This window comes from Exophiala oligosperma, assembly GCF_000835515.1.
Source record: "Exophiala oligosperma strain CBS 72588 unplaced genomic scaffold supercont1.5, whole genome shotgun sequence".
NCBI lineage: Eukaryota > Fungi > Ascomycota > Eurotiomycetes > Chaetothyriales > Herpotrichiellaceae > Exophiala > Exophiala oligosperma.
The window spans coordinates 2440209-2461310 of NW_015622822.1; the positions used below are offsets into that span (position 1 = coordinate 2440209).

Here is a 21102-nt window from a genome sequence, read left to right on the forward strand (position 1 = left end):
CCGAGCGAAACACTCTTGTACTGTAGGCAACTTCGTTCGCGGATGCCACCATCTTCACTTAGTACCACCGTCCTGGGTCATCAGCTCGTACGGAGTGCCTCCTGCGTACTGATTCGACCTGCTTGTTCCTGACTATTTCGTTTCCAGGACTCGGTCTGATAATCTTACGCCATTGTGAACCTGAGATGGGATACCCGCACCCCCGAGACAAGCAAAAGGTCAGCTCCATCCAATTCCAGGGTTTCCCCCTACTGTCGGTAATGAACCGATATCCGACTCCTCGTTCTGAAGGCTCTTTGCGGAGACTTTGGACACAACACCGACCATGTCGTCTCCAATGGCTTTGGAGGACACACATGTAAGTGTAGGAAGCTGTCGAGATCATACGGACATGATCGCTTTTGGTAGTCCGGAGGCCAAAAATGTAAGTCCGCGTTAGTTGGCCGGTTGATCACCAATTTTGGCCAAAGATGCCAAAGACCGACAATGGCAATTAAGATCTCACGTGGGTTCTAAAAAGCATTTCCTTCACCTTCCTGCTGTTCCTTGTTTTTCTTGCAAGATCGTTGTACTTTGATTAGCATAATCAGAGTTTTGCGGCCAGCGGTTACAGCTGAAACTCGAATCATGTCCGCGAAACAACGCCAATACCTCAGCACAGGTTGGAAGTGGCGCCTTGCCAATTCCAACGGGGTTTCGATCCCGGAGGCAGCCTCGTCGATTAAGCAATGGAATCCAGTCAAGAGATTTCCGTCCGTCATTCAAATGGAACTCCTGGACAACAAGTTGATCCCAGATCCCAATATAGGTCTCAATGAGCGGCTCATGCAATGGGCTGGAGAGGTGGACTGGGAGTATTTGACTACTTTCCCCACGCCACAATCCCAGGAAGTCGTCGAATTGGTCTTTGAAGGCCTCGATACCTATGCAACCATCAAGCTGAATGGCAAGGAGATTTTGAAGTCGCAGAATATGTTTATTCCTCAACGAGTCAAGGTCATGGACTGCTTGAAGCCCGAAGGACAAGAGAACGAGCTTTCCATTATCTTCGATAGCGCCATCAAAATCGCCAATGCATTGGAGGCCAAGTATGGTGCAAGGACTAGCTGGATGAGAGACAAGAGGCGGATGCATCTCCGAAAAGTCCAGGTTAGAGCCACCGAGAATACATTTGCATCACTTGTCTGATTGATGATGATAGTGCCATTGGGGTTGGGATTGGGGCCCAAAGATTCTCACGGCAGGTCCTTGGCTGCCTGTGTATCTGGAGGTATACACGGCGAGGCTTGATAACATCCACGTGTTCTCTGATCTAGCAAAGGATCACTCTTCTGCAATGGTCACAATCGAGGTTCAAGGATCGAAAGCCGCTGCTTCAAAGACCACGAAGATCACAGTCCTCGAAAAAGACGGATCGAAAGTCGCATGCTCCGAGATCTCTTTGGACAGGTCAGGAAAAGCCACCAAAAAACTTACAGTGACATCCCCCCGACTCTGGTGGCCCAACGGCCAGGGACCTCAGCATCTCTACACGGCCAAGGTGGAGCTTATGGACCGCTCGTCCTCCTCATCGCCCATCGACGAGATTGCCTCGAGGTTCGGAATTCGCACGATCAAACTCATTCAGCGACCCTTGACCGGCGCAGACGGCAAGACATTCATGTTCAACGTCAACGGCCGCAACATCTTCTGCCAAGGAGGCAACTGGATCCCCGCGGACAACCTCCAACCCACCATGACCAGAGAGCGATACGATGACTGGATGCGGCTGGCAAGGTACAGCAACCTCAACATGATCCGCGTCTGGGGCGGAGGCATCTATGAGACGGAAGAATTCTTCGACGCGTGCGACGAGTTCGGCATGCTCGTCTGGCATGACTGGGCCTTCGCGTGCGGCGACTACCCCATCCACAAAGAGTTCCTGGACAGCGTCAGGGCCGAGGTCGAGGCCCAGACGGTCCGACTGCGTAACCGGGCCTCGCTAGCCCTCATCTGCGGCGGCAACGAAGACTTTTTCCTCAACGACATGTTCGGCGTCGACTACGACTTCTCCGACCTCACGGGCCCGTTCGAAGACACGGCCTTCCCCCAGCGCAAGATCTACCTCCAGCTCCTCCCGGAGATCTCTCAGCGCCTCGCGCCCGAGATCCAGTACTGGCCTTCGTCACCCTGGGGCGGCAAGGCCGCCAACGACACCACGGGAGGCGACATCCACCAGTGGGCCGTCTGGCACGAAGGGAAACCCTACCAGGACTACAAGAAGCTCGCGGGCCGCTTCGTGTCCGAGTTCGGCATGCACGGCTTCCCCGTTAACCGCACGACGGATTCGTTTGCGCCGCCGTCAAGCGGTAACCCCCAAGACCGCCACCCCCAGTCGCGCGTCGTCGATTGCCACAACAAGGGCGCCGGCGCCGAGACCCGCATCGCCCGGTACCTGGCCGAGAACTTCCGCTACGACTCAAAGAGCCTCGAGAACTTTGCCTACTGCTCGCAGCTCCTGCAGAGCGAGGCGTACGGCTACGCCCTGCGCGACTGGAAGCGCCTGTTCAACGGTCCCGGCCGGGAAGAGTGCGCCGGCGCCGTCATCTGGCAGTTCAACGACATCTACCCTTGCAACAGCTGGGCGTACGTCGATTACTACATGCGGCCCAAGCCGGCCTTTTACACCATCCGCCGCGAGTTCGCGCCCTTGAGCGTCGGCGTCGAACGGACCCCCAGGAGTCGCTGGGTCGACGAGGACCACCCGCTCGATTCGTACCGACCGACGTTTGAAATCTTTGCGCACAACACCACCACCGAGGCGGTCGAGGCCGTGCTGGAAGTGAAAGCCTACGATCTATTTGGAGGCGAGTGGACGGACGCCGGACCCGACGCCCGTCGCAAAGTCACCTTGACGGCCGGGTACAACACCGAGCTCGGGACCGTGGGGCCCCAAGACGCTTGGACCGAGGAGGGCCTGATCGTCTTCGAGGCCAGGCTGGTCGACCCGGCGACGAAAAGGACGCTGGCGAGGATGGTCAACTGGCCCGAACCGTTCCGATACCTCCAATGGCCTGCCGACACCAAGGTGACGGCGTCGGTGGAAAAGGTGGTCTCGGCGGATGGTAGTGACAAGACAAAAAAGAAGAGCGGAACGGTGCGGGAAGACGAGGAGGTGCGGTTCGAAGACGCCGTCACCGTCGTGGCGAACCGCCCGGTCAAGGGGGTCTGGCTGGAACCCGAGTACGATGGCACCGAAGACGAGTCCGAGCCGGAGCCCCTTTGGGATGACAACATGTTGGACTTGATGCCGGGCCAGGAAGTCAAGGTCCTCGTCAAGGGGTTGAGAGGAAGGCCGGTCAAGGTCAGGTTCTTGGGAGATTGGGAATTGTGACACTGAAGATGGAGATAGTCCCGGAGCAAAGAGGCAAAATCTAAGCCCACAGAAACTACAGGGCCAGTACTCTGTATACTATCGAGGGTTTTGTAGTTGACGAACTTTGGCCATGTCACCGCTAAGAATTTAGAATAGAATAGCCTCTGATCAGTGACAAAGTACCTAGAAAGGCAAAACTGTTCTATTGGATAGGAGAATGAAAACAAATTCTTCTGTGAGATCTTCTGCGAGAATATGAGACACTCCTCAAATGTAAAAACTGTAGACGATTCTCGTGTATTTCATCCTACGAGTGTGGACGTTTCATCCTACGAGTTTTGCACAGTACATTGTTCATTGTTGATTGGAATACCATCCCGCCGCCGCCGCCGCCGCCGTCGAACCTGGCCCATGGCTGCCGTGAGATGTCGACCCCGTGCGGATCAGACCTGGATGCGTCGTTAGACTCGGGCTGATACTGTCATGAGTACGTTCTTCGTCGTAGACAGGGATCCCCTTGGCCGTCATGGTGGTGTCAATCTTGTCGACGTAGCTCGCGATTTCGGCACTCGTGCTCCATATGGCGAGCAAGCTGCGGCCCTTTCTGATGGCTTCGAGCTGTGACGGTTGCTGGATTGCCGCTAGTGCGGGTTCGTTGTAGGTGCACAAAAGGAGCATGACCTGCGTATAGAGCCTAAGTCGTATATTGTATCTCAGCGGATCGTGATCTTGTATGTGGGATGAGGCAAAAGAACAAAAAAGAGTATACGAACAAAAAACGGCAGACAGTGAAACGGTGAACGGTCAAAAGGGGCAAATGGGCAAAACACGTTACTGCGTAATGTCTTATCCTTGTCAGACTTACCCGAATAAGTTGGCCAAGAGTAACAAATGTCGCTCCTGCACCAGCGATTCCACCGAGAAGATGGCCAGGACCGAAAATTCCAATGACCGCCTGGCGGCCTGCAGATCTCTTTGCCTCTCCTGCTCGTCGTGGGCCTGGCTCGTGAGGATGCGAACCACGTGCGACCAGCTCAAGACGCAGTTGATGGAGTAGTACTGACCGCGGAGGAAGCTCTTGTGCGGGTCCAGGATGGGGGACAAACCTAGAGGGAATTTTACTTGGTTCGGCAGGTGTGAGTACCACAGACCGATCTGTGAGATGATCTCCTCGACCACGACGGGGGCGTGGAGCGTGTTGGCATTCCAGCCGATGCCCGCGTGCGGGTTGGACAGGATGCGCCGGAACGCCACCTCGGCCAAAAACCAGTACATGCCCAGCTCGTCATGGTCGCTGAGCGGCAACGGCACAAAGTCGTGGTGCGACTGCAAGAGGCACGCGCTGTACGACACGTAGGCCTGGAGTTCGTGCTCGAGCAAGAAGCAGGCCCAGTAGGCGCGGTGGGACATGCGTTGGAGCTCGGTATCGGCCTCCAGCCGTCTCTTGCATTGGACCAGTGCTAGGACACCTAGGGAGGCCTCGTGGATGGCATCGAATGCCTGCACGGGACGTAGACAGTACAGGCAGTATAATCTGGGATGACATTTAGTTTTAGCACATTATTGCCAAAGAAACCAATGCACAAGGGAGTCTCCGTCTCCCCTTTTGCAGGAAGGGCCGCCGCACATACCCCATTAGGATCCGACATTGGATCGAAAGAATGCCGTATCTCGACGACCGATCGCAGCCGAGAATATTCGACGCCACCTGGAAATAGTCGAGGCCCGGGATGCCGGCGGTGACTTGGACATCGTCGGTAAGATGCTCGGACCGTGTAAGGGCTCCTAATGCGAGGACGAAGAGCGTCAAGCAGGTTTCTAGACTCTTGTCTGGGAATTGCCCTTCGTAGATTCGAGTGGTGATGTCAACGCAATACTTTTGGTCAAAGAGTGGGCACCACGGCAGCACGTCGCGGGCGAACGAGTTCTGCAGTCGCCAGAACGACCTCGTCGAGACTGACAGGTCAGAAATGGTCAGGTGGCTATTCCGACAGAGACCCTCGCCCGGAGATGCTTGACGCTCCAGGAATGCCTCATCGTCATCGTCGTCAGCCAGCGGGTATAGTGGCGGAGGACATTGCTGGCCGACGAGCCGGGATAAACCTGACAGCGTCAAACCGACCAGCGACGATCCGTTCTGTTGGTGGCCATGTCTTACCCTGCCGGCTGGGACATGACTGGCTGAAAGAGGAGTGGCCAAATCCAGAGGCGGTATACTAGGGTCAGCAGGGCTCTCTACCCCGAGAAGTCCAACCCACTGGCTGCTACTTTTCTCCAGGAGAGTTTCGATGCGGTCCAGGCGTGCAATGACAGTCTGCCAGTGGTCGTTGTTGACGTTCTCATTTTGAGGTTCATAGCTGGCGGAGACCCTGGGCCTGGCTTAGTATTGGTCGATACGCACTGTGCAGCATTGCAGAGCCGGATTCCAGATGGAGACGCACCTTGGGGCGGGGGGATTCGTGACCACGGTTCTTCTGTAATTGCACTCAATGCCCATTTGCCAACAGAACGAACAGGAGGGTCTTTTTGCATCGCAACGGGTCTTCCGCGACCGACATAGCTCGCAAGCGACAGAAACCCGCTTCTTGGGGTAGTTGATCGAGCCAGGAGCACGTGGAGGGCGATCGTCAGAGGGGTATGCTCGCTTCCTAGGGTTGGAGTCTGCTGTCACAGCAGCATTCTCGTTAGGCTGAGATGTAGATCTGGCCTCCATGGTGGTTTCGAGGCTCACCAGAACGAACGAGGCAACGCAGACTGCAGGAGGCGGAGGAAGAGAAGGAGGGAGTGTGGATTATTTAGCGGAACGTCGGTTCGGATATGAACCGAACGCCGAACCGTGTCTGAATCGAGAACGTCGCAGCAAAGTCTGGGCCACCCACTCATTTTTTCCCTAACCTCACTTAGAACCCCCCGTCCGCCCAAACCTGGAGAATGCCCATCCCTCCAGGAAGACAGCGCCCCCCAGACTTTTCTCCCTACCTCCTTTACGCCAGGGCCTTGCGGGGATTGAGCCCGAACAATATGGCGACCCAACATCTCGAGGGTATTCGATAAGCGAGCACGACGGTTGGGTCTCCTGCACAGGGGACTAGAACCACTCGTGGATTTAAAGACTCCCCGGTGTGCCCTTATCGAAGCAGAACCCGTGTTCTCTCTCTCCCACTACCTACTCCATCATCCTAGACACCCTGCTGAATCCCTTGAACCTACCAACAAATACAATTATGCCTGTGCAGATTGAGTGGGAGAAGATCCAGCCCAAGCTGAAATGGACCATCCTGAATCAGCAGAGGGGCTTCGCCGCCTGGGCTATCTTCACATCGATTGGGTCGATGATGTTGGGTAAGAAGAACTCAATGTCCTTTGCCCTCTTAGAGAAATGAACGCGACTGACTGGGCGCAGGTTTCGACTTTGGACTTTCTGGCACTCTCACGGCTTTTGGCCCGTTCAAGAAACAATATGGTGAACCATATCCTAGTGTAGCGGGAGGTTATCTTATCCGAGCCCCCATTCAATCTGGATGGACAGGCGTGTCTACTGTCGGTGATATCGTAGGTATCTTCATCTCAGGATACCTGCTCGACTGGGTCGGAAGAAAACACACCTTGGGCATTGGAGCAGTACTTACGGCGGCCGGTGTTGCGGTCCAGATCGGAGTTCAGACCTGGCGAGGATTTATGGTCGGCCGACTTGTCAATGGTGAGTTATCTAGCGCCCAGGTCGCCATTATTCAGTGCTGACTCCAACTTACAGCCATCGGGTTTGGTATTGTCTTCCTGGTCACGCCTGTTTTCATCGGAGAAGTGTGCCGGCCCGAGGTCAGAGGAACTTTTCTCTGTATCATCAACGGATCTATTGTCTTTGGGCAATTCCTTCTCGCATTGGCTGCCAACTTTTGTGCAAAGAGAACCGATAAGTGGTCCTACGAGATCATGATCATCCTGCAATTCGCCTTCTGCATCGTCTTGTTGGCCGGCTATCCATTTTTTCCAGACTCGCCATTCTACTTCCTGAACAAAAGTGAACCTGAGAAAGCCCGTAGATCGCTCAACAAAATCCACGGCAGTTCCGATCAGAGATTGATCGAGGCTGAGATGGTCCGACTGCAGGAAATGGTCAATACCACGAGGCATATGCAAGAGCTGGCCGGAGAATTAGGTCCTCCCATATTGCAAAGTTTCAAGGGGAAGAATTTGGTAAGAACCCATGCTGAACACGATCGTTGTTGCCTTTGCAGTATTACTCCAAGATTCAACTGACTCTGTCGCCAGAAACGGACTCTGACCGCATGTTTGATGTCTGGTGCCCAACAATTGATCGGATCAGCCTTCGTTCTGGGGTACATCACCTATTTCATGGAACTTATCAACGTGTCCCACTTCTTCACCGTGTCGGTCGTGTTGTACGTCATTATGTTGCTGTCCAACATCTCGGCTTTCTTCGTGATTGAGTATGTTGGTCGGCGAAAGCTTCTCGTGTACGGAATCATTGGTCTCACCCTGACGGAATTGGTAAGCGTCTACGCATGCCCCTGGTGGCTACGACCTTGTGCTAATGCGCTCACAGCTTATGGGAATCATGGGCTGTGTTAGTGCCTCAGGCGCCATCTGGGTCATCCTTGTCAGCATCTTCCTCTGGGCTATCATCTACCAGATGACTGTGGGTGCAGTGGGATTCGCCCTCGCTTCAGAAGTCCCGACACCAAGATTGCGTCCAGCAACGATGTCTTTGGTTGGTTTTAGCCAAGGTGCAACGTAAGTCTTTCGTAGCAACAACCCCCCTCCCCCTTCCCTTCCCCCCGGACGCTGAAAGCTAACGTTCAAGAAGTGGATGGCTGATTGGTTTCGTTGTCCCCTACATGATCAACCCCGACGCCGGAAATCTAGGTGCCAAAGTCGGCTTTGTTTTCTTTGGTCTGGGTGTTCCTCTGAGTATCGCCTTCTTCTTTCTTGTCCCAGAAACCAGGGGCCTCAGTTTTGAGGAGGTAAGTCTTTCTCTGCCACGTGGCTTCGAACCACAGCTGATCCGATACTAGATTGATCATCTCTACAACAACAAGGTCGCCCCGCGTAGATTCCAACAGATTATCATGGTAGAGCGAGAACGGGAGGCCGAACAGGGGGTCATGGGACACGGCAAGGCGGACGCAGCGGTGGTGAGTGAGGTTGAGAAATGCGCACCACCTCTAGGACAAGGTCCTTGAAGCAGACACCGGCCGCCGCGGTCGATGGCTCGAAGGGAAGAAGTAGGACGGAAATTCCTACCGATGAAGATGCTGCATTACTTAGGACAACATCACATCGTGCGCGAGTGTAAGGCCATCGACAGTGGCCCGTAGTCGCTCTATTCGTCAATATGGAGAGATTCATTCTTGCTGCCTGCTATCATCCCTGGGCTTTTCCCTCGATGTCTCATGACTGTAGTGAATGTGAACCCTCCTTACCTAGGTAGGTATCAAGTGAATGTCTCGTTATTTACACCCTACATATATTTAATCCGGTGAAATTCCCCTCAACATTGATCGCCTTGATGGCCCAACTAGTAAGACTCACCACGTCGCAATGTGACTTTGTTACCAGTGGTTTGGAGGTGGGCTTATCCTTGGAAACCAGCTTAGTGGGATTAAACTGGGAGTCGGCTGCTTTCCATGACTACTGTAGCATCTCTACAAGTATTACGGAGTAATACGTTCCTCTAATGGAGTTGAGATTTGTGCATGGTCATAGTCGGGATAAGTATTAGGAGCGTTGACCGTTGGCAGACGGTCGGGGCTTCGAACCTTCAAATTTTTGTTTCTGGGGGAAATTTCTTTTCCTTTTCTTTTTTTGCAATGGCTTGTAGAGTTGTTGTCACTGGAGACGTTTTTTACACTACCTACCAAAGCCGAACCGACACTCCGAAGTGGTGTTGAGTCCACTTCGAGGTACTCCATTCACACCGTTCACTAAGTCTACAATACTCCATACAGAGTGCTGGGTCCTCATGTCTGGCGAATTGTAGTTGTACTCGATTACTAGCGCCAGAATCAGCGTCGATGTCGGCACTCAGGACGTTATCAAGGCTTTGTGGCCTTGCAAGCCATCAAAAATCAGTGTTCCAACATCATAGCCATTCTCTCTGAACATGTCTTTGCCAATAGTTTACCCTACCGCCGACGGCCCCGGTCGACTTCTCGAGATATGCTCATTTCGAAAAAGCGACATTCCCGAGTCTCAAGTATGTACAATCCGAAACGTGTAGTGTGTGTGGTTTAGCACCCATGCTGACATGTTCCCAGTTCCGCGAGGTTTTTAGAGGCATAATGCAAAAGGTCAGCACCTTCGACGTGGCTCGCCAGAACTCGCTCGGAACCAGAGAAGGCGACGAGCGCCAGGCCGTCCTCGCGGCAGACTGGACATCTTCAGAGGATAAGGATGCGTTTATAAACAGTAAGTCAGCCCAGCTGGTCTCATTGTTGTTGGTTCGTTAACTGACACCGAATGCCAGCTGAACAATTCAACTCGGTGAAGCCACTGTTTGGGCAGCTCATCAACACTGAGGATGCAAAATGGGCATGGTAAGATCCATTTGCGATACCTATAACCGTAAGGACCAGAAGGATCGTATATGATACTGACGAATGAACCGCATAGTCACCATCTCATTCTGCCAGGAGCTTCGGCAAAGACGCCTCAATCGGCAATGTACGGCATCTCGTATTTGGATGTTCCTGTCCCATTACAGGCCGACTTCGCAAAGGCCCTTGACGAGACCATCCATGTCGTAGACAAGGGAAGCTACGACTTCATTACCGTCGCAGCTTCGCGAGAAGACGCCGAAGTTATTGTCGTCTTCACGGGCTTCCCAAGTGCAGGAGCTGCGGAGAAGGTGGGAATTCAACTAGATGAAGCAACCAAGACATTCTCGAAGAGTACCACCACGTATTACGCAAAGATGGAGAAACAATACTAGAGTTTCAGATCTTGGATGAGCATGAGGCTATCGGGGACAGTTTGTCTATGGCGTACTCGTATTAGCGTCACATAAGTGGTTTGCTACGGCCTCGATAGAGCGGCATCACCTCAGGCTAAAAGTAGAATAGATCTAGATATTCTTTTCAAGTACTCGTGTAGTATGTATCTACCAGACTGCGATTCCAGGAACAAAAGATCGGCCTCATACCAGCGCATTCAGCCATCGTCCTCCTCGATTTACTCACTCGAACTCTCACGAAGTTTTCCTTAGATCATACTATTCGGTCTAATCTCCTATTGTCGGTCGGTGCCGTCATCATTTCTTACCGAAACCAAGCCCGCACTGAACCCAACTTGACAGCCATCGCCGCGATGGCGACTGGAATGGTGAACGGCCACGATATTGACGTCCCTGCGCCTCCTGTTGACCCTATATCAAGACCACAGACTCCTCCACCTCCTCCATCAACACTTGCACCCCCTCCACCTCCCCCGTCAGATCTTGCCCCTCCGCCACCTCCACCCACTGCCAACGGGGCCGCCGTCAAGAAGAAAGGATGGGGCGCCTCGACGAAGCCGAAGACACAACCTCTCTCCGTGGAAGATCTTCTCAAAAAGAAACGGGAAGCTGATTTGGCGGCGAGTAAACCCAAGTTCCTTTCCCGCGCCGAGCGCGAGCGACTAGCCTTGGAGAAACGTGCGAACGAAGTCGAAGCGGCCGCCCGCTCCAAATCTCAGAACGGCCATAATGGAACCACGCCTGTCGAGCCGCCCAAAGAGACCGGGCGGTCAAAGTCATCTGTAGCGCCGACCGGGCCAAGGGCTTTTCGCAACGGCGATGTACCTACTGGCCCAAGTGCAATGCGATCTCGAGAGCACAACAAAGGTGTTGATTTTACTCCGCCTACGGCTCCCAAGTCCATATCGTTCGGCGCAGACTCGAGAACGCAGAAGCGACAAGCGGTTGATGATCGAAATGGGAAAGCAGAGGTGGACCTGATTCGTCAAAGGTATATGGGCGCAGAGACCAATATTTCGACCTTCTCGGCCTCGAAAAAGAGACGTCGTACGACAGAGAAGAAGTTCAACTTTGAATGGAACGCCGAAGAAGATACCACGCCTGACTACAACCCTATATACAACGAGCGAGCTCAACCGACCTTCTTTGGTCGCGGTCGCCTTGGTGGCTTCGACCAACAGGCCGCGGATGAAGCCGCCCGTAAATACGCCGAAGCCCTGCAGTCCAGAGACACCGAGGCTGGTGCGGCGCGAGCACAGGAAATTCTGGAGATGGAGCGAAGACGAAAAGAAGAGTCTAGTCGTATGGCAGTCGACAAGCACTGGAGTGAGAAGAGGCTCGATCAGATGCGCGAGCGTGACTGGCGAATATTCAAGGAAGATTTCAACATCAGTACTAAAGGAGGCGGCATACCGAACCCGATGCGTAATTGGAAGGAATCAGGACTCCCACGACGTCTGCTCGATATTATCGATCAAGTAGGCTACACGGATCCTTCTGCAATTCAACGAGCCGCCATCCCCATCGCTCTCCAGAACCGCGACCTTATTGGTGTTGCTGTTACTGGATCTGGTAAAACGGCGGCTTTCTTGCTTCCTCTCCTGGTATACATCGCCGAGCTTCCGCGACTGGATGAAGATGAATGGCGGAGAAATAACGGTCCCTACGCCATCATCCTGGCGCCGACACGTGAATTGGCACAGCAAATCGAGATAGAAGCTCGCAAATTCGCATCACCGCTGGGTTTCACGGTCGTATCGATCGTCGGTGGCCACTCCATCGAGGAACAGGCCTACAATCTACGCAATGGCGCCGAAATCATCATCGCCACCCCAGGTCGTTTGGTGGATTGCATTGACCGACGCATCATCGTCCTCGAGCAGTGCTGCTACGTCATTATGGATGAAGCGGATCGCATGATCGATCTAGGTTTCGAAGAGCCCGTCAACAGGATCCTCGACGCGTTGCCGGTGACCAACGAGAAACCGGACACGGATGACGCCGAGGATGGCAGAGCCATGTCCCGTCATCTAGGTGGCAAAGAACGATACCGCCAGACGATGATGTACACGGCCACCATGCCTGCCGCCGTCGAGCGCATCGCACGCAAGTACCTCCGGCGCCCGGCCATTGTGACTATCGGCAACATTGGCGAGGCGGTCGACACGGTGGAACAGCGGGTCGAATTTGTGTCGGGCGAAGACAAGCGGAAGAAACGACTCAATGAGATCCTCCGGTCTGGCGAATTCAGGCCTCCAATCATCGTCTTTGTCAACATCAAGCGCAACTGCGACGCCGTCGCCAGGGACATCAAGACCATGGGCTTCAGCTCCGTCACATTACACGGTTCCAAGACGCAAGAGCAGCGTGAGGCTGCATTGCAGTCTGTCCGTGACGGCAAGACGGATGTCCTTGTCGCCACTGATCTCGCGGGTCGTGGTATCGACGTGCCCGACGTCAGTCTTGTCGTCAATTTCAACATGGCCACCAACATCGAGTCCTACACCCATCGTATCGGTCGTACCGGTCGTGCGGGCAAGAGTGGTGTCGCCATCACGTTCCTGGGCAATGAAGACAACGACGTACTGTATGACCTCAAGCAGATGCTCATGAAGAGTAGCATATCCAGAGTGCCGGAGGATCTCAGGAAGCATGAAGCGGCGCAGCAAAAGAGTCAGCGCGGTGGTCATGGTGGTGGCGGTGGTGGTAAGAAGGGTATCACGGCCAGTGACGAGAGCGGTGGATTTGGTGGGAAGGGTGGTGGAGGTGGTGGATGGTAAATCGACGAGCAAGCAGCGCACGCAATCAGGTAGTCAAGCAGACCTATGTAAAAGTAAAGCATCATGGACTGGTGAGCCATGTATTCACTCATGTTGTACATACTTCCTACGAAGAGTGAGCACAGAAAATTGCCTGCTCGATGATCTTCCACAATTCAACCGAATCCTATTTTGGGGGGGGGTTCAAGAAACAAACCACAAGCTAGAAAGATCAAGCGCCTCTGGGGCACTGGCACGGACGTGTCAGGGTTCTACTCTTGTTGCAAGGAAGGCATGTGAGCCAGCAATCCCGTCAACAGGGCTGTGTACCGTCTGGCCGAAGGGTTGTTGTGCCTGCCGAGCCGGTCCAGCATGTCGCGGGCCTTCCAGACCGCCACGACGCTCTCCCGCACCGTGGCCTTTTTCGGGGAAGGGGACGCGATGAAAAAGGCCAGTATGTTGGTGGCGTACGCGAGGCTGTACAGCACGAGATAAAAAGGTTCGTGAAGCATGCCGTTGTTTTGGAGCACCTCGCACAGGTAGATGGCCTGCATGGCGGAACGGATGCAGGCCGACCCGTACTCGTACCCGCGCAGGTCGAACCTCGAGTCCTGCCCGTCGCGGCCCAAATGGTGCAGGAACGGCCGGTAGAGGATGATCTGGGCCACGGCGTGCCACAGCCTCAGCATGAGTTGGGCCCGGAGGGCGCCGGGCTCGGGCTCGGACGTCTCCTCCATCACGGCCGGGAGGCGGTCGTACCAGTCTTGGATCTCGGCCTCGTGCATGGCGACGACGTCGTCACGTTCCGTGTATTTCTGGCTGGTGTCGTCGTTTCGAGACGTCGCCGACAGAAGTCGCGAATTCCCTATCCTGGCCAGGATGCCATTGAGTTTCTGACACAGGACAGTCTCGGCGATGGATTCGGCAGGATGGCGTAGAGGAAACCCGTCACCTCCCAAGTCGGGCAGGACCTCGTCTTCATCATCATCATCATCTTCTTCTTCTTCTTCCAAAATCGATGGTGTAGGCTTCACATCCGTCTCACTTCTCACAACCTTGGGCAATCCCAGTAAGCTGGCCAGGTACGTGTCCATCATATCCATGACGGCGAAGACCCGACGCCGTTGCAAGGCTTCGTCAACCGGAACGTCTTCTGGTCTTGGGTTGGAGATGTGCATGCCCATGCAGAACGCGGCGGAAAGACCTGTCGCCAAACACGAGTGTGCCTTGGATATCATGGATACCGACAAAAGGTATCGCGCGTGGTAGACAATGGCTCGCAAGGAGTCGAGAGTGTAGAAGTCCGCACTCTGGACCATTCTGCGACTGGATTGGAAATACGTGAAACTAAGCCGAACAAGTTAGCAAGAAATAAGAGTAATCAATGGATCGTGAATGCTTCAATCATGCAACTAGGCAAGTTCAAAGAAATCTTACCCTTTTGGATTGGTGGCGTCTGTTGCCTGATGGCTTTCGATCCCGCTCGGCGTCGTTGAGTATCGCCGGCCAAGTGCCACCAAGGAATAGACCAACGCCAGGGACTGTTGCTGGGCATTGGAGTAGTCCTCGGGATCCGTGTCATACAAGTTGTCGAGTTGCCGGGACAAAAGTGCGTGATCCAAGCAATCGTGGCAGATGAGGGCTGTCCTACACGCCAGGGAAATGTCCGCTCTCACCTGGTCCTTGGAGGGCAGACAGGTCGCGACGCGTCTATAACTTTCTCCCGAGAGCTTGTGAGGACCTAGTGTAAGGTCATGGAAAGCCTCGACAAGTTCCCTACCAGGCGACGACGAGGTCGGTGATGGCTGAACTTCCCACAGCAGCGATCGTCCCAGGGATCGGAGAACGCTCAGGCCCCCGAACCGGCCATAAAAGATGGTCGAAGATACATTGGGCAAATGAACGTAGTAGTCATCTTCCGGTCCGATAAGCATATCGATACTATGATGCTCTTGTGCTGAAGCATTTTTGATTCTCAAAGGTCAGTCGCAACTGCTACCACTTGCGGGACTGGCATTGTTTTGCAGATCAAAAAAACGGGGGACGGGGACTTCACCTGAGCTGGACTGCGGTTGGCCTTGTGACTGACTCTGTAATACAGAAATCTGCTCTTCGAGATGACGCGTGTACGAGAGAGTCGATTTACGATTAAAACGACTACCGTAAGTGCACTGGACACTGCTTTTGAGACAACGCTCGCAGGGCTGTTGGCCATCGCATTTCACGCGCCGACGTCGACACGTGTCGCATGCGAACCCATGCGGGCGGGGACTTCGTATCCGTTCGGATTCATTGTGTGCAGCGGCATGGGATGAATCGAGATCCATATCAGTAGAGGCAGTACTGTATGCAATCGCCGATGTTGCGAGATGGGCAAAAAAAAGACGGTGACTTCCCGTCGCTATCGTCTCAAACGGGTGACAAGGGAAACCAAACCGGCTCGGTTATGGTAGAACTCTTCAAGGCGCGAAGCTAGTCGAGGATCCTGGTAGTTGAAAACCGGTACGGATAAGCTGCTCGTAATACCCATTTTTGTAGGTGTATATGGCATCGAAAAAATGGCCTCGAAAAGCGGGTCAGCCTTATGGTGCTGATAGGGGTCGTCCAAGTGACATTTAAAGACGCACATATGTTACTCGGTAGCAGAGTACCCTCACGGATATGAGTCCCGACAGGGAGTTGATTCTTTGAGCTTCGTCGGAAGAATGGCACGGGTACTTGTAGATCGCCAGCGGTTGAGAGATTTCTTTTGACGTTGTCGATAAACGGCTCGGTTATGGCCTACAATACAATACAATCTCAGCGACCGTCGGCTATGGAATGTGGGTCGCAAGGCTGGCGTTCCCTACTGCTTGCCACTCTGCATGAGAAAGGCTTAACAGCCATAACAAATCATCTACCGTGTACTTTCGTCAGTGTTGACACCTTTTCTTGGGCCGAGATATCCTTTCCTCCGAGATCGACATGAGTGAAGATGGCAAATCACTCATACTCGTACTCGAAGCTTCACTCTGCTCGGTAAGAGTTCCCCGAGCACACAGTCTCGTAACTTTCGCTCTTTGCATTAGCTTCAATCCAACGCCCGCTTAGTAACTTGCCCACGTCCCTCTTTTCGCTGGGCGAGTATGTATATCAGGTCTAGCAGCTTCGCACTACTCGCCTCGAGCTGAGCAATCCGATATTGAGTTACGAGGCCATATACAAGGTGGCATCTTGAACCCCTGCCTGTTTCCTAATCCTACTAGATTACTTGACCGTCAACGGCCCACAGATGTGTTTTCCCACCGGTGTACGGAGCATCTGCACTTACTTATCTCTACGCCTATTGACCCTTTCGATGGTTACATATTTCAACTCGCTCCCACTGACGAGACTGTCATTGCAGATCGGAGATCTCCATCGCCCCCTTTCCGTCATATGCTCTATTAAGTTCGATCCATGGCAACCTTGAGTGGTTAGGCATCATCAGTGACAACGGTGGCCTGCCTTACCAAGCCCATCCTCGCTCTCGTTGGAATAGGAACAAGAACGTGCCGATACCCTGGGCGACGTTTCCAAGGCTCAACCGTTCAGAATGTGGCTCCTGTCTCAGGCCGTGCTTTCACCTAGCATGAAGCCCAACAAATATCCAAGAACGAGCCTTGTTGGTTGGTTGGTTCCGGTTATTTTCAACCGTATATCACCACTTATTAAAAGCTCGCTTAAAAGCTCGCCGCTTTCTCGGGGGATATAAGGTATATGATCCCTCTACCATACCGGCTTTGCACACTCGTACTGATCGACTGTTCACGTTTCAGGCAGCACAAAGTTCTTATTAACCAGCCTTGGATGCGAGTATACAAATTTGTCGATATGAATTACTCGACGACAGACGCCTCGGGTATGGCAATGAAGTCATCTGTCTTGAACTTCCAGGACAGCGACTTGCTCTGGAGTATAGACGCCCACATCGAGGACAATACGGTGGTGCCTTCCTCCAACCAACTCCTGTCAGTCTCCGCCGAGATAGCAGCACATCCTTTGACCGAGCTGTCGGCGCTGCATCCCAGCTTCTGTTTCAGTTCGACACAGATGCAACCAGTAAACCGACCTGACCATGACTCTCCTGCATCGTCGTCATCTCCAAGTATTTCCTACGAACAGCTTCAATACGGGAGGGAGAAACAGAGACCTGGGATAAGATCAAAGCGACTCAACGACACAACTACAAAAGAAGAAGAAGATTTTGAGATTCCGACCACAGATGATTGGATAAAGTCCAAACAGCGCAGAAGGGAGCAGAACCGGAATGCACAACGAGCACATCGACGGCGGAAAGAGGCACAAATTGAGTCTCTCAACGCCGAACTAGAGATTGTTCGGAGCGAAAAGGAAGACCTCAAAAAGTTGTCTAGCGATCAGCGTCAGGAAATCGTGCAGCTAAAGTCTCGTATATCTCAACTTGCAAACCAGCTCAAGACCTTGTGCCTGAGCTGATGACGGTTCAACGGAAGTCATTCATAGCGTTCTTGTTTGTTAAATTTGACCTCAATTCTAAGTGTTTCTACACAGGGCACCACCGTGTCGAAGGAAGTTGAAGATCATGCAATCGACCTAATGATAATGTTTGTTGTTTCCTTCCCATTGTAGATGTTCCAAAAGTAGAATCAAGTCAACAGTGCCCATTATATGCTTCTGTAATTTCAAGCTTCGAGAATGAGATCATTTTCTTGCTTCCTGGCTGATCGTGCCTTGATCATGTCAACTTGAGTTCAGGACGATAGCGGAGCCAAACGATTGTCCCTTGGATGCCAGCCATGTGGCAAGCCCTTTTTCACTGCCAGGTCACTTCCGATATAGCCGGGACGACAATGCAACTGTCCCTTGACGCCTCCCGAAGGGGCTCTTATAGGGGCGGCCCATGGTCTTTCGATCCATAAAAGTCGGGACCTTGAACTCACTCAGCTTCTCGAGACGATCTTGATTCTCTCTCCCCTGGCGTGGGCGGTTCCCTCCCAGATGCAGCCGATCCATATCCGCCAACACTGGAGGCACCATGTATGCCAGCGGCCGAGGATCAGCTGGCACAGCGCAGCGGTGATGATCAAATCAGCACTCCCGGCAACAGTCGCCGTTGCTGCGATGCAGTCCGATACGTGGGCGCGGCATTTCAAAGTCCTCAACTACCTTGTCGCAATCGAAGCGCTCCTGACATTTTGCGTCCTGCCACGGGCAAGGTTCATCCAGACACTCTTTCTGAACGTGCTGATGGTGTGTCTGGCAACTGCGGTCAACTTGTTCGCTTTGTGGTGTTCGATCATGGCCAGAAGTCACAGTGCTACCACCGACGACGAATACAACTCCTCCGCTTCAGCGGTGTGTGGAGTATTTTTCTTCTTGCAAATGTACTTGACGAATGCACTGCGGTCCTCTCGACCTCAGTTCCAGTTTCCTTGCATCAACTACTGCATCCTTACCATCATTTCCCTCACGCAGGCCGGCCCTTCTTTCGAAACAATGCAGACAGCGAAAGAGTTCATGTCGTTGCAACTCCAGGCTTTCCTAACTGGTTTCGGCATCGGAACAGGTGTATCTCTCTTCATCTTCCCACACAGCAACCGCGAGATTGCCATAACCTCCATGTACAGTTACTTCGATAAACTTGCCGAGCTCCTCCGCACATATTCGTTGATCCATGAGGATGACAGTAAAATGGCCGGTGATCAAGGGCCTTCTCGACAGTTTGAAGAACTGAACAAGAGGTTTATTGCCCTTCAAAAGATTGATGTCAAGCTCAAAACGGATCTGGAGTTTGGCGTCAGGGACATTGGAATCGGTCATCTGGATGGAGAAGACCTTGGTGCCTGCTTTGAAAAGCTGCATGCAGCATATCTACCTTTGTTGGGGTTACGATATACCATCGACTCTGTTCCTGATGTTTCAACTCTCAAGCAGTGTACATGTCGGAACACCACAGCCACAACCACCTTAATTGATCCAGGAAGAATTCATACTGAGTTGTTCAGCAGCTCCAGAGATCTCTCAAAGACTGTTGCTGGCATTATCGAGGACACCAAGGTTTGCCTTTTCTCAAGCAGAGAATCGATATGGACATTATTCCGCTCAACTCGGAACGGCTCCTGTGACCCTGAGAAAGGTAGTTGTCCAAGAGGCAGGATATCTGACCACCGAACTCTTGTGAAAGACCTTGCAGAAAAACTCCTGCTTGGCCGACAAGGAATCCAAACCATTACAGGACATCCTCGATTGGGTATATGCGACAAGTGTAATGACCGACTTCAAGAGCTAATGGTCGTTGAACAACAGGTTCAGTTTGCCTTTTGGCACTTGAACAGTGCCGTCATAACCTTGCTGGATTTTGTGGAACAAACGAATAGCAAGGTGCAACAAAGACGAGTCATTTTGCCATCGCAAGCACTTCTTGTTGACTGGTTTTGGAAGATGTTCACCTTGCCAGGTCGACCAAATAGTGATTTGATGGCCGACCCAGCGATTGACAACGCCGTCGTCGATGATGACCACCGTAACATCCTCAACGCGGCACTTTATGGTCGTCGGGACCCTCTTCATCTTAAACCAGAGTCGTGGCTGGAACGTTTCGGTGAGCGTGTTAGGTCCATTCCGCACATGCTCAGGTCGTCGCATTCGCTCTTCGGCCTCCGCGCCGCTTGTGCCTCCATGACCATTGGGATCGTTGCGTACCTGAGATCTTCGAGGAAGTTTTATGTCGAGCAGCGGTGTCTCTGGGCCATCGTCATGACGGCTTTTGCCATGATCAACTCGACCGGTCACACGACATTCTCCTTTGCGATGCGGATTCTCGCGAGTTTGATAGGTACGGCCGGGTCGTACTGTATCTGGTACATTGCTGACGGGAACCCGGCGGCGGTGACGGTGTTGATGTTTTTGTTCATGGCCGGCTCCTTTTACTGGTTCACCTTGAACCCCAAACACGCACTTCTCGCTCTCGTCAGTGCCGTGACGCCCATCATCGGCGTCGGTTACGAGCTCAACGTCCACAAACTGGGCGAAGACTATTTGAGAATGTTCTCGACCCCAGCTTTTCCGCTCTACCAGGTCGCCGCCTACCGGTTGGCCAACGTGGTGGCGGGACTCCTGGCGGCTTACATCTGGACCGTCTTCCCTTTCCCCGTCACCGAAGGGGCCTTGATTCAACGACACATCGGTTCTTGTCTGTATTTGCTGGCACGGTACAACGCCATGGTGTCGGAAACAATGTTGGTCGACCACCCGAGACGAAACAAATTCCGCTCTTCTGACACGTCACCTCTGGCGGAGAAATTGAAAAGGGCGAGGATCGAAGTGGTCCATCAGGTCCACGGAGTTTTGAAAGAGGTGAATGGATTCGCCGCCTTTACCGGCTGGCAGGTTCCCATAGGGGGCCGATTCCCAACCGAGGACTACCGGGAATGTATCGTCCTGCTCGAACGACTCACCGTCCAACTCACTCTGCAAGGGTTTGCCTTGTCGGTCTATCATGAGCATCATCTTCATCACTCGGACACACGAGTGAAGGCTTCGATGGAGACTGTACTTGTGTCTTGGACCCAAAAACAGAGAGAAAAAACCTTGGTCTCGCATCACAAAGTCACATCGGCTTTATTCATCCTCGCGGCCTCGATCACAAATGGTCTTCCGTTACCACCGTATTTCTTCGACGACATCTTTGTGGATTCGAAGAAGCATCAGCACTCGTACTTGAAATCCGTTCGGAACATGTGGCCGCCGCCGCCGCAGTCACCCGTGGGTGTGGACGGCCTTCTGCCATGTGTTGACGTTGATGTTGACGAACTGGCTGCCGTCAGAGCCCTCGTCGCCTTTCACGTCGCTTCGGAAAGGGTGCATCGGGACATCAAGCTTCTGGTTCAAAGGATCAAGACGCTTTGTGGAGAGTTGAACTTTTCCCTAGATAGACTAGAACTCACGCCATGAAACAATCTAGTAACGACATCTTAAGGTGTTCTCCGGATGAAAGACACGGCTTCGATTCACTT

At 53.0% G+C, this 21102-nt stretch overlaps 7 protein-coding genes across 10 annotated transcripts; 5 read left to right on the top strand and 2 right to left on the bottom strand.

Annotated features, from left to right (window-relative positions):
• Positions 1-30: 30 nt before the first annotated feature.
• PV06_06201 (uncharacterized protein) lies at positions 31-3580 on the top strand. The gene is made up of 2 exons (XM_016407287.1): positions 31-1149; positions 1202-3580. The coding sequence occupies exons 1-2, from the start codon at positions 628-630 to the stop codon at positions 3371-3373; spliced, it is 2694 nt and encodes an 897-aa protein (XP_016262891.1). The 5' UTR covers positions 31-627; the 3' UTR covers positions 3374-3580.
• PV06_06202 (uncharacterized protein) lies at positions 3491-6100 on the bottom strand. The gene is made up of 4 exons (XM_016407288.1): positions 5797-6100; positions 4987-5724; positions 4221-4889; positions 3491-4049 (listed from the first exon to the last, which is right to left on the bottom strand). Exons 1-4 carry the CDS (start codon positions 6066-6068, stop codon positions 3710-3712), a joined length of 2019 nt encoding a protein of 672 aa, XP_016262892.1. The 5' UTR covers positions 6069-6100; the 3' UTR covers positions 3491-3709.
• A 164-nt stretch (positions 6101-6264) lies between these two features.
• Positions 6265-8671, top strand: PV06_06203 (uncharacterized protein). The gene is made up of 7 exons (XM_016407289.1): positions 6265-6697; positions 6759-7055; positions 7110-7552; positions 7628-7867; positions 7923-8110; positions 8184-8340; positions 8392-8671. The coding sequence occupies exons 1-7, from the start codon at positions 6580-6582 to the stop codon at positions 8557-8559; spliced, it is 1611 nt and encodes a 536-aa protein (XP_016262893.1). The 5' UTR covers positions 6265-6579; the 3' UTR covers positions 8560-8671.
• A 1821-nt stretch (positions 8672-10492) lies between these two features.
• On the top strand, positions 10493-13260 carry PV06_06204 (pre-mRNA-splicing ATP-dependent RNA helicase prp28). Its single transcript, XM_016407290.1, has one exon. The coding sequence runs from the start codon at positions 10682-10684 to the stop codon at positions 13106-13108; it is 2427 nt and encodes an 808-aa protein (XP_016262894.1). The 5' UTR covers positions 10493-10681; the 3' UTR covers positions 13109-13260.
• PV06_06205 lies at positions 12479-15816 on the bottom strand. 3 transcript variants are annotated; one of them, XM_016407291.1, is made up of 4 exons: positions 15715-15816; positions 15144-15650; positions 14525-15044; positions 12479-14434 (listed from the first exon to the last, which is right to left on the bottom strand). In XM_016407291.1, the coding sequence occupies exons 2-4, from the start codon at positions 15412-15414 to the stop codon at positions 13360-13362; spliced, it is 1866 nt and encodes a 621-aa protein (XP_016262895.1). In that variant the 5' UTR covers positions 15415-15650; positions 15715-15816; the 3' UTR covers positions 12479-13359. The 3 variants fall into 3 exon arrangements, with proteins under 3 accessions (XP_016262895.1, XP_016262897.1, XP_016262896.1); XM_016407293.1 differs by having other exon boundaries at positions 14525-15650; XM_016407292.1 differs by having other exon boundaries at positions 14525-15816.
• A 446-nt stretch (positions 15817-16262) lies between these two features.
• On the top strand, positions 16263-17717 carry PV06_06206. Of its 2 annotated transcripts, XM_016407295.1 has the most exons (2): positions 16263-16821; positions 16885-17717. In XM_016407295.1, the coding sequence occupies exon 2, from the start codon at positions 16916-16918 to the stop codon at positions 17561-17563; it is 648 nt and encodes a 215-aa protein (XP_016262899.1). In that variant the 5' UTR covers positions 16263-16821; positions 16885-16915; the 3' UTR covers positions 17564-17717. The 2 variants fall into 2 exon arrangements, with proteins under 2 accessions (XP_016262899.1, XP_016262898.1); XM_016407294.1 differs by having other exon boundaries at positions 16263-17717.
• A 449-nt stretch (positions 17718-18166) lies between these two features.
• PV06_06207 (uncharacterized protein) lies at positions 18167-21040 on the top strand (the record flags this gene model as incomplete). The annotated part of the gene is made up of 1 exon (XM_016407296.1): positions 18167-21040. One exon carries the CDS (start codon positions 18167-18169, stop codon positions 21038-21040), a length of 2874 nt encoding a protein of 957 aa, XP_016262900.1.
• Positions 21041-21102: the final 62 nt, after the last annotated feature.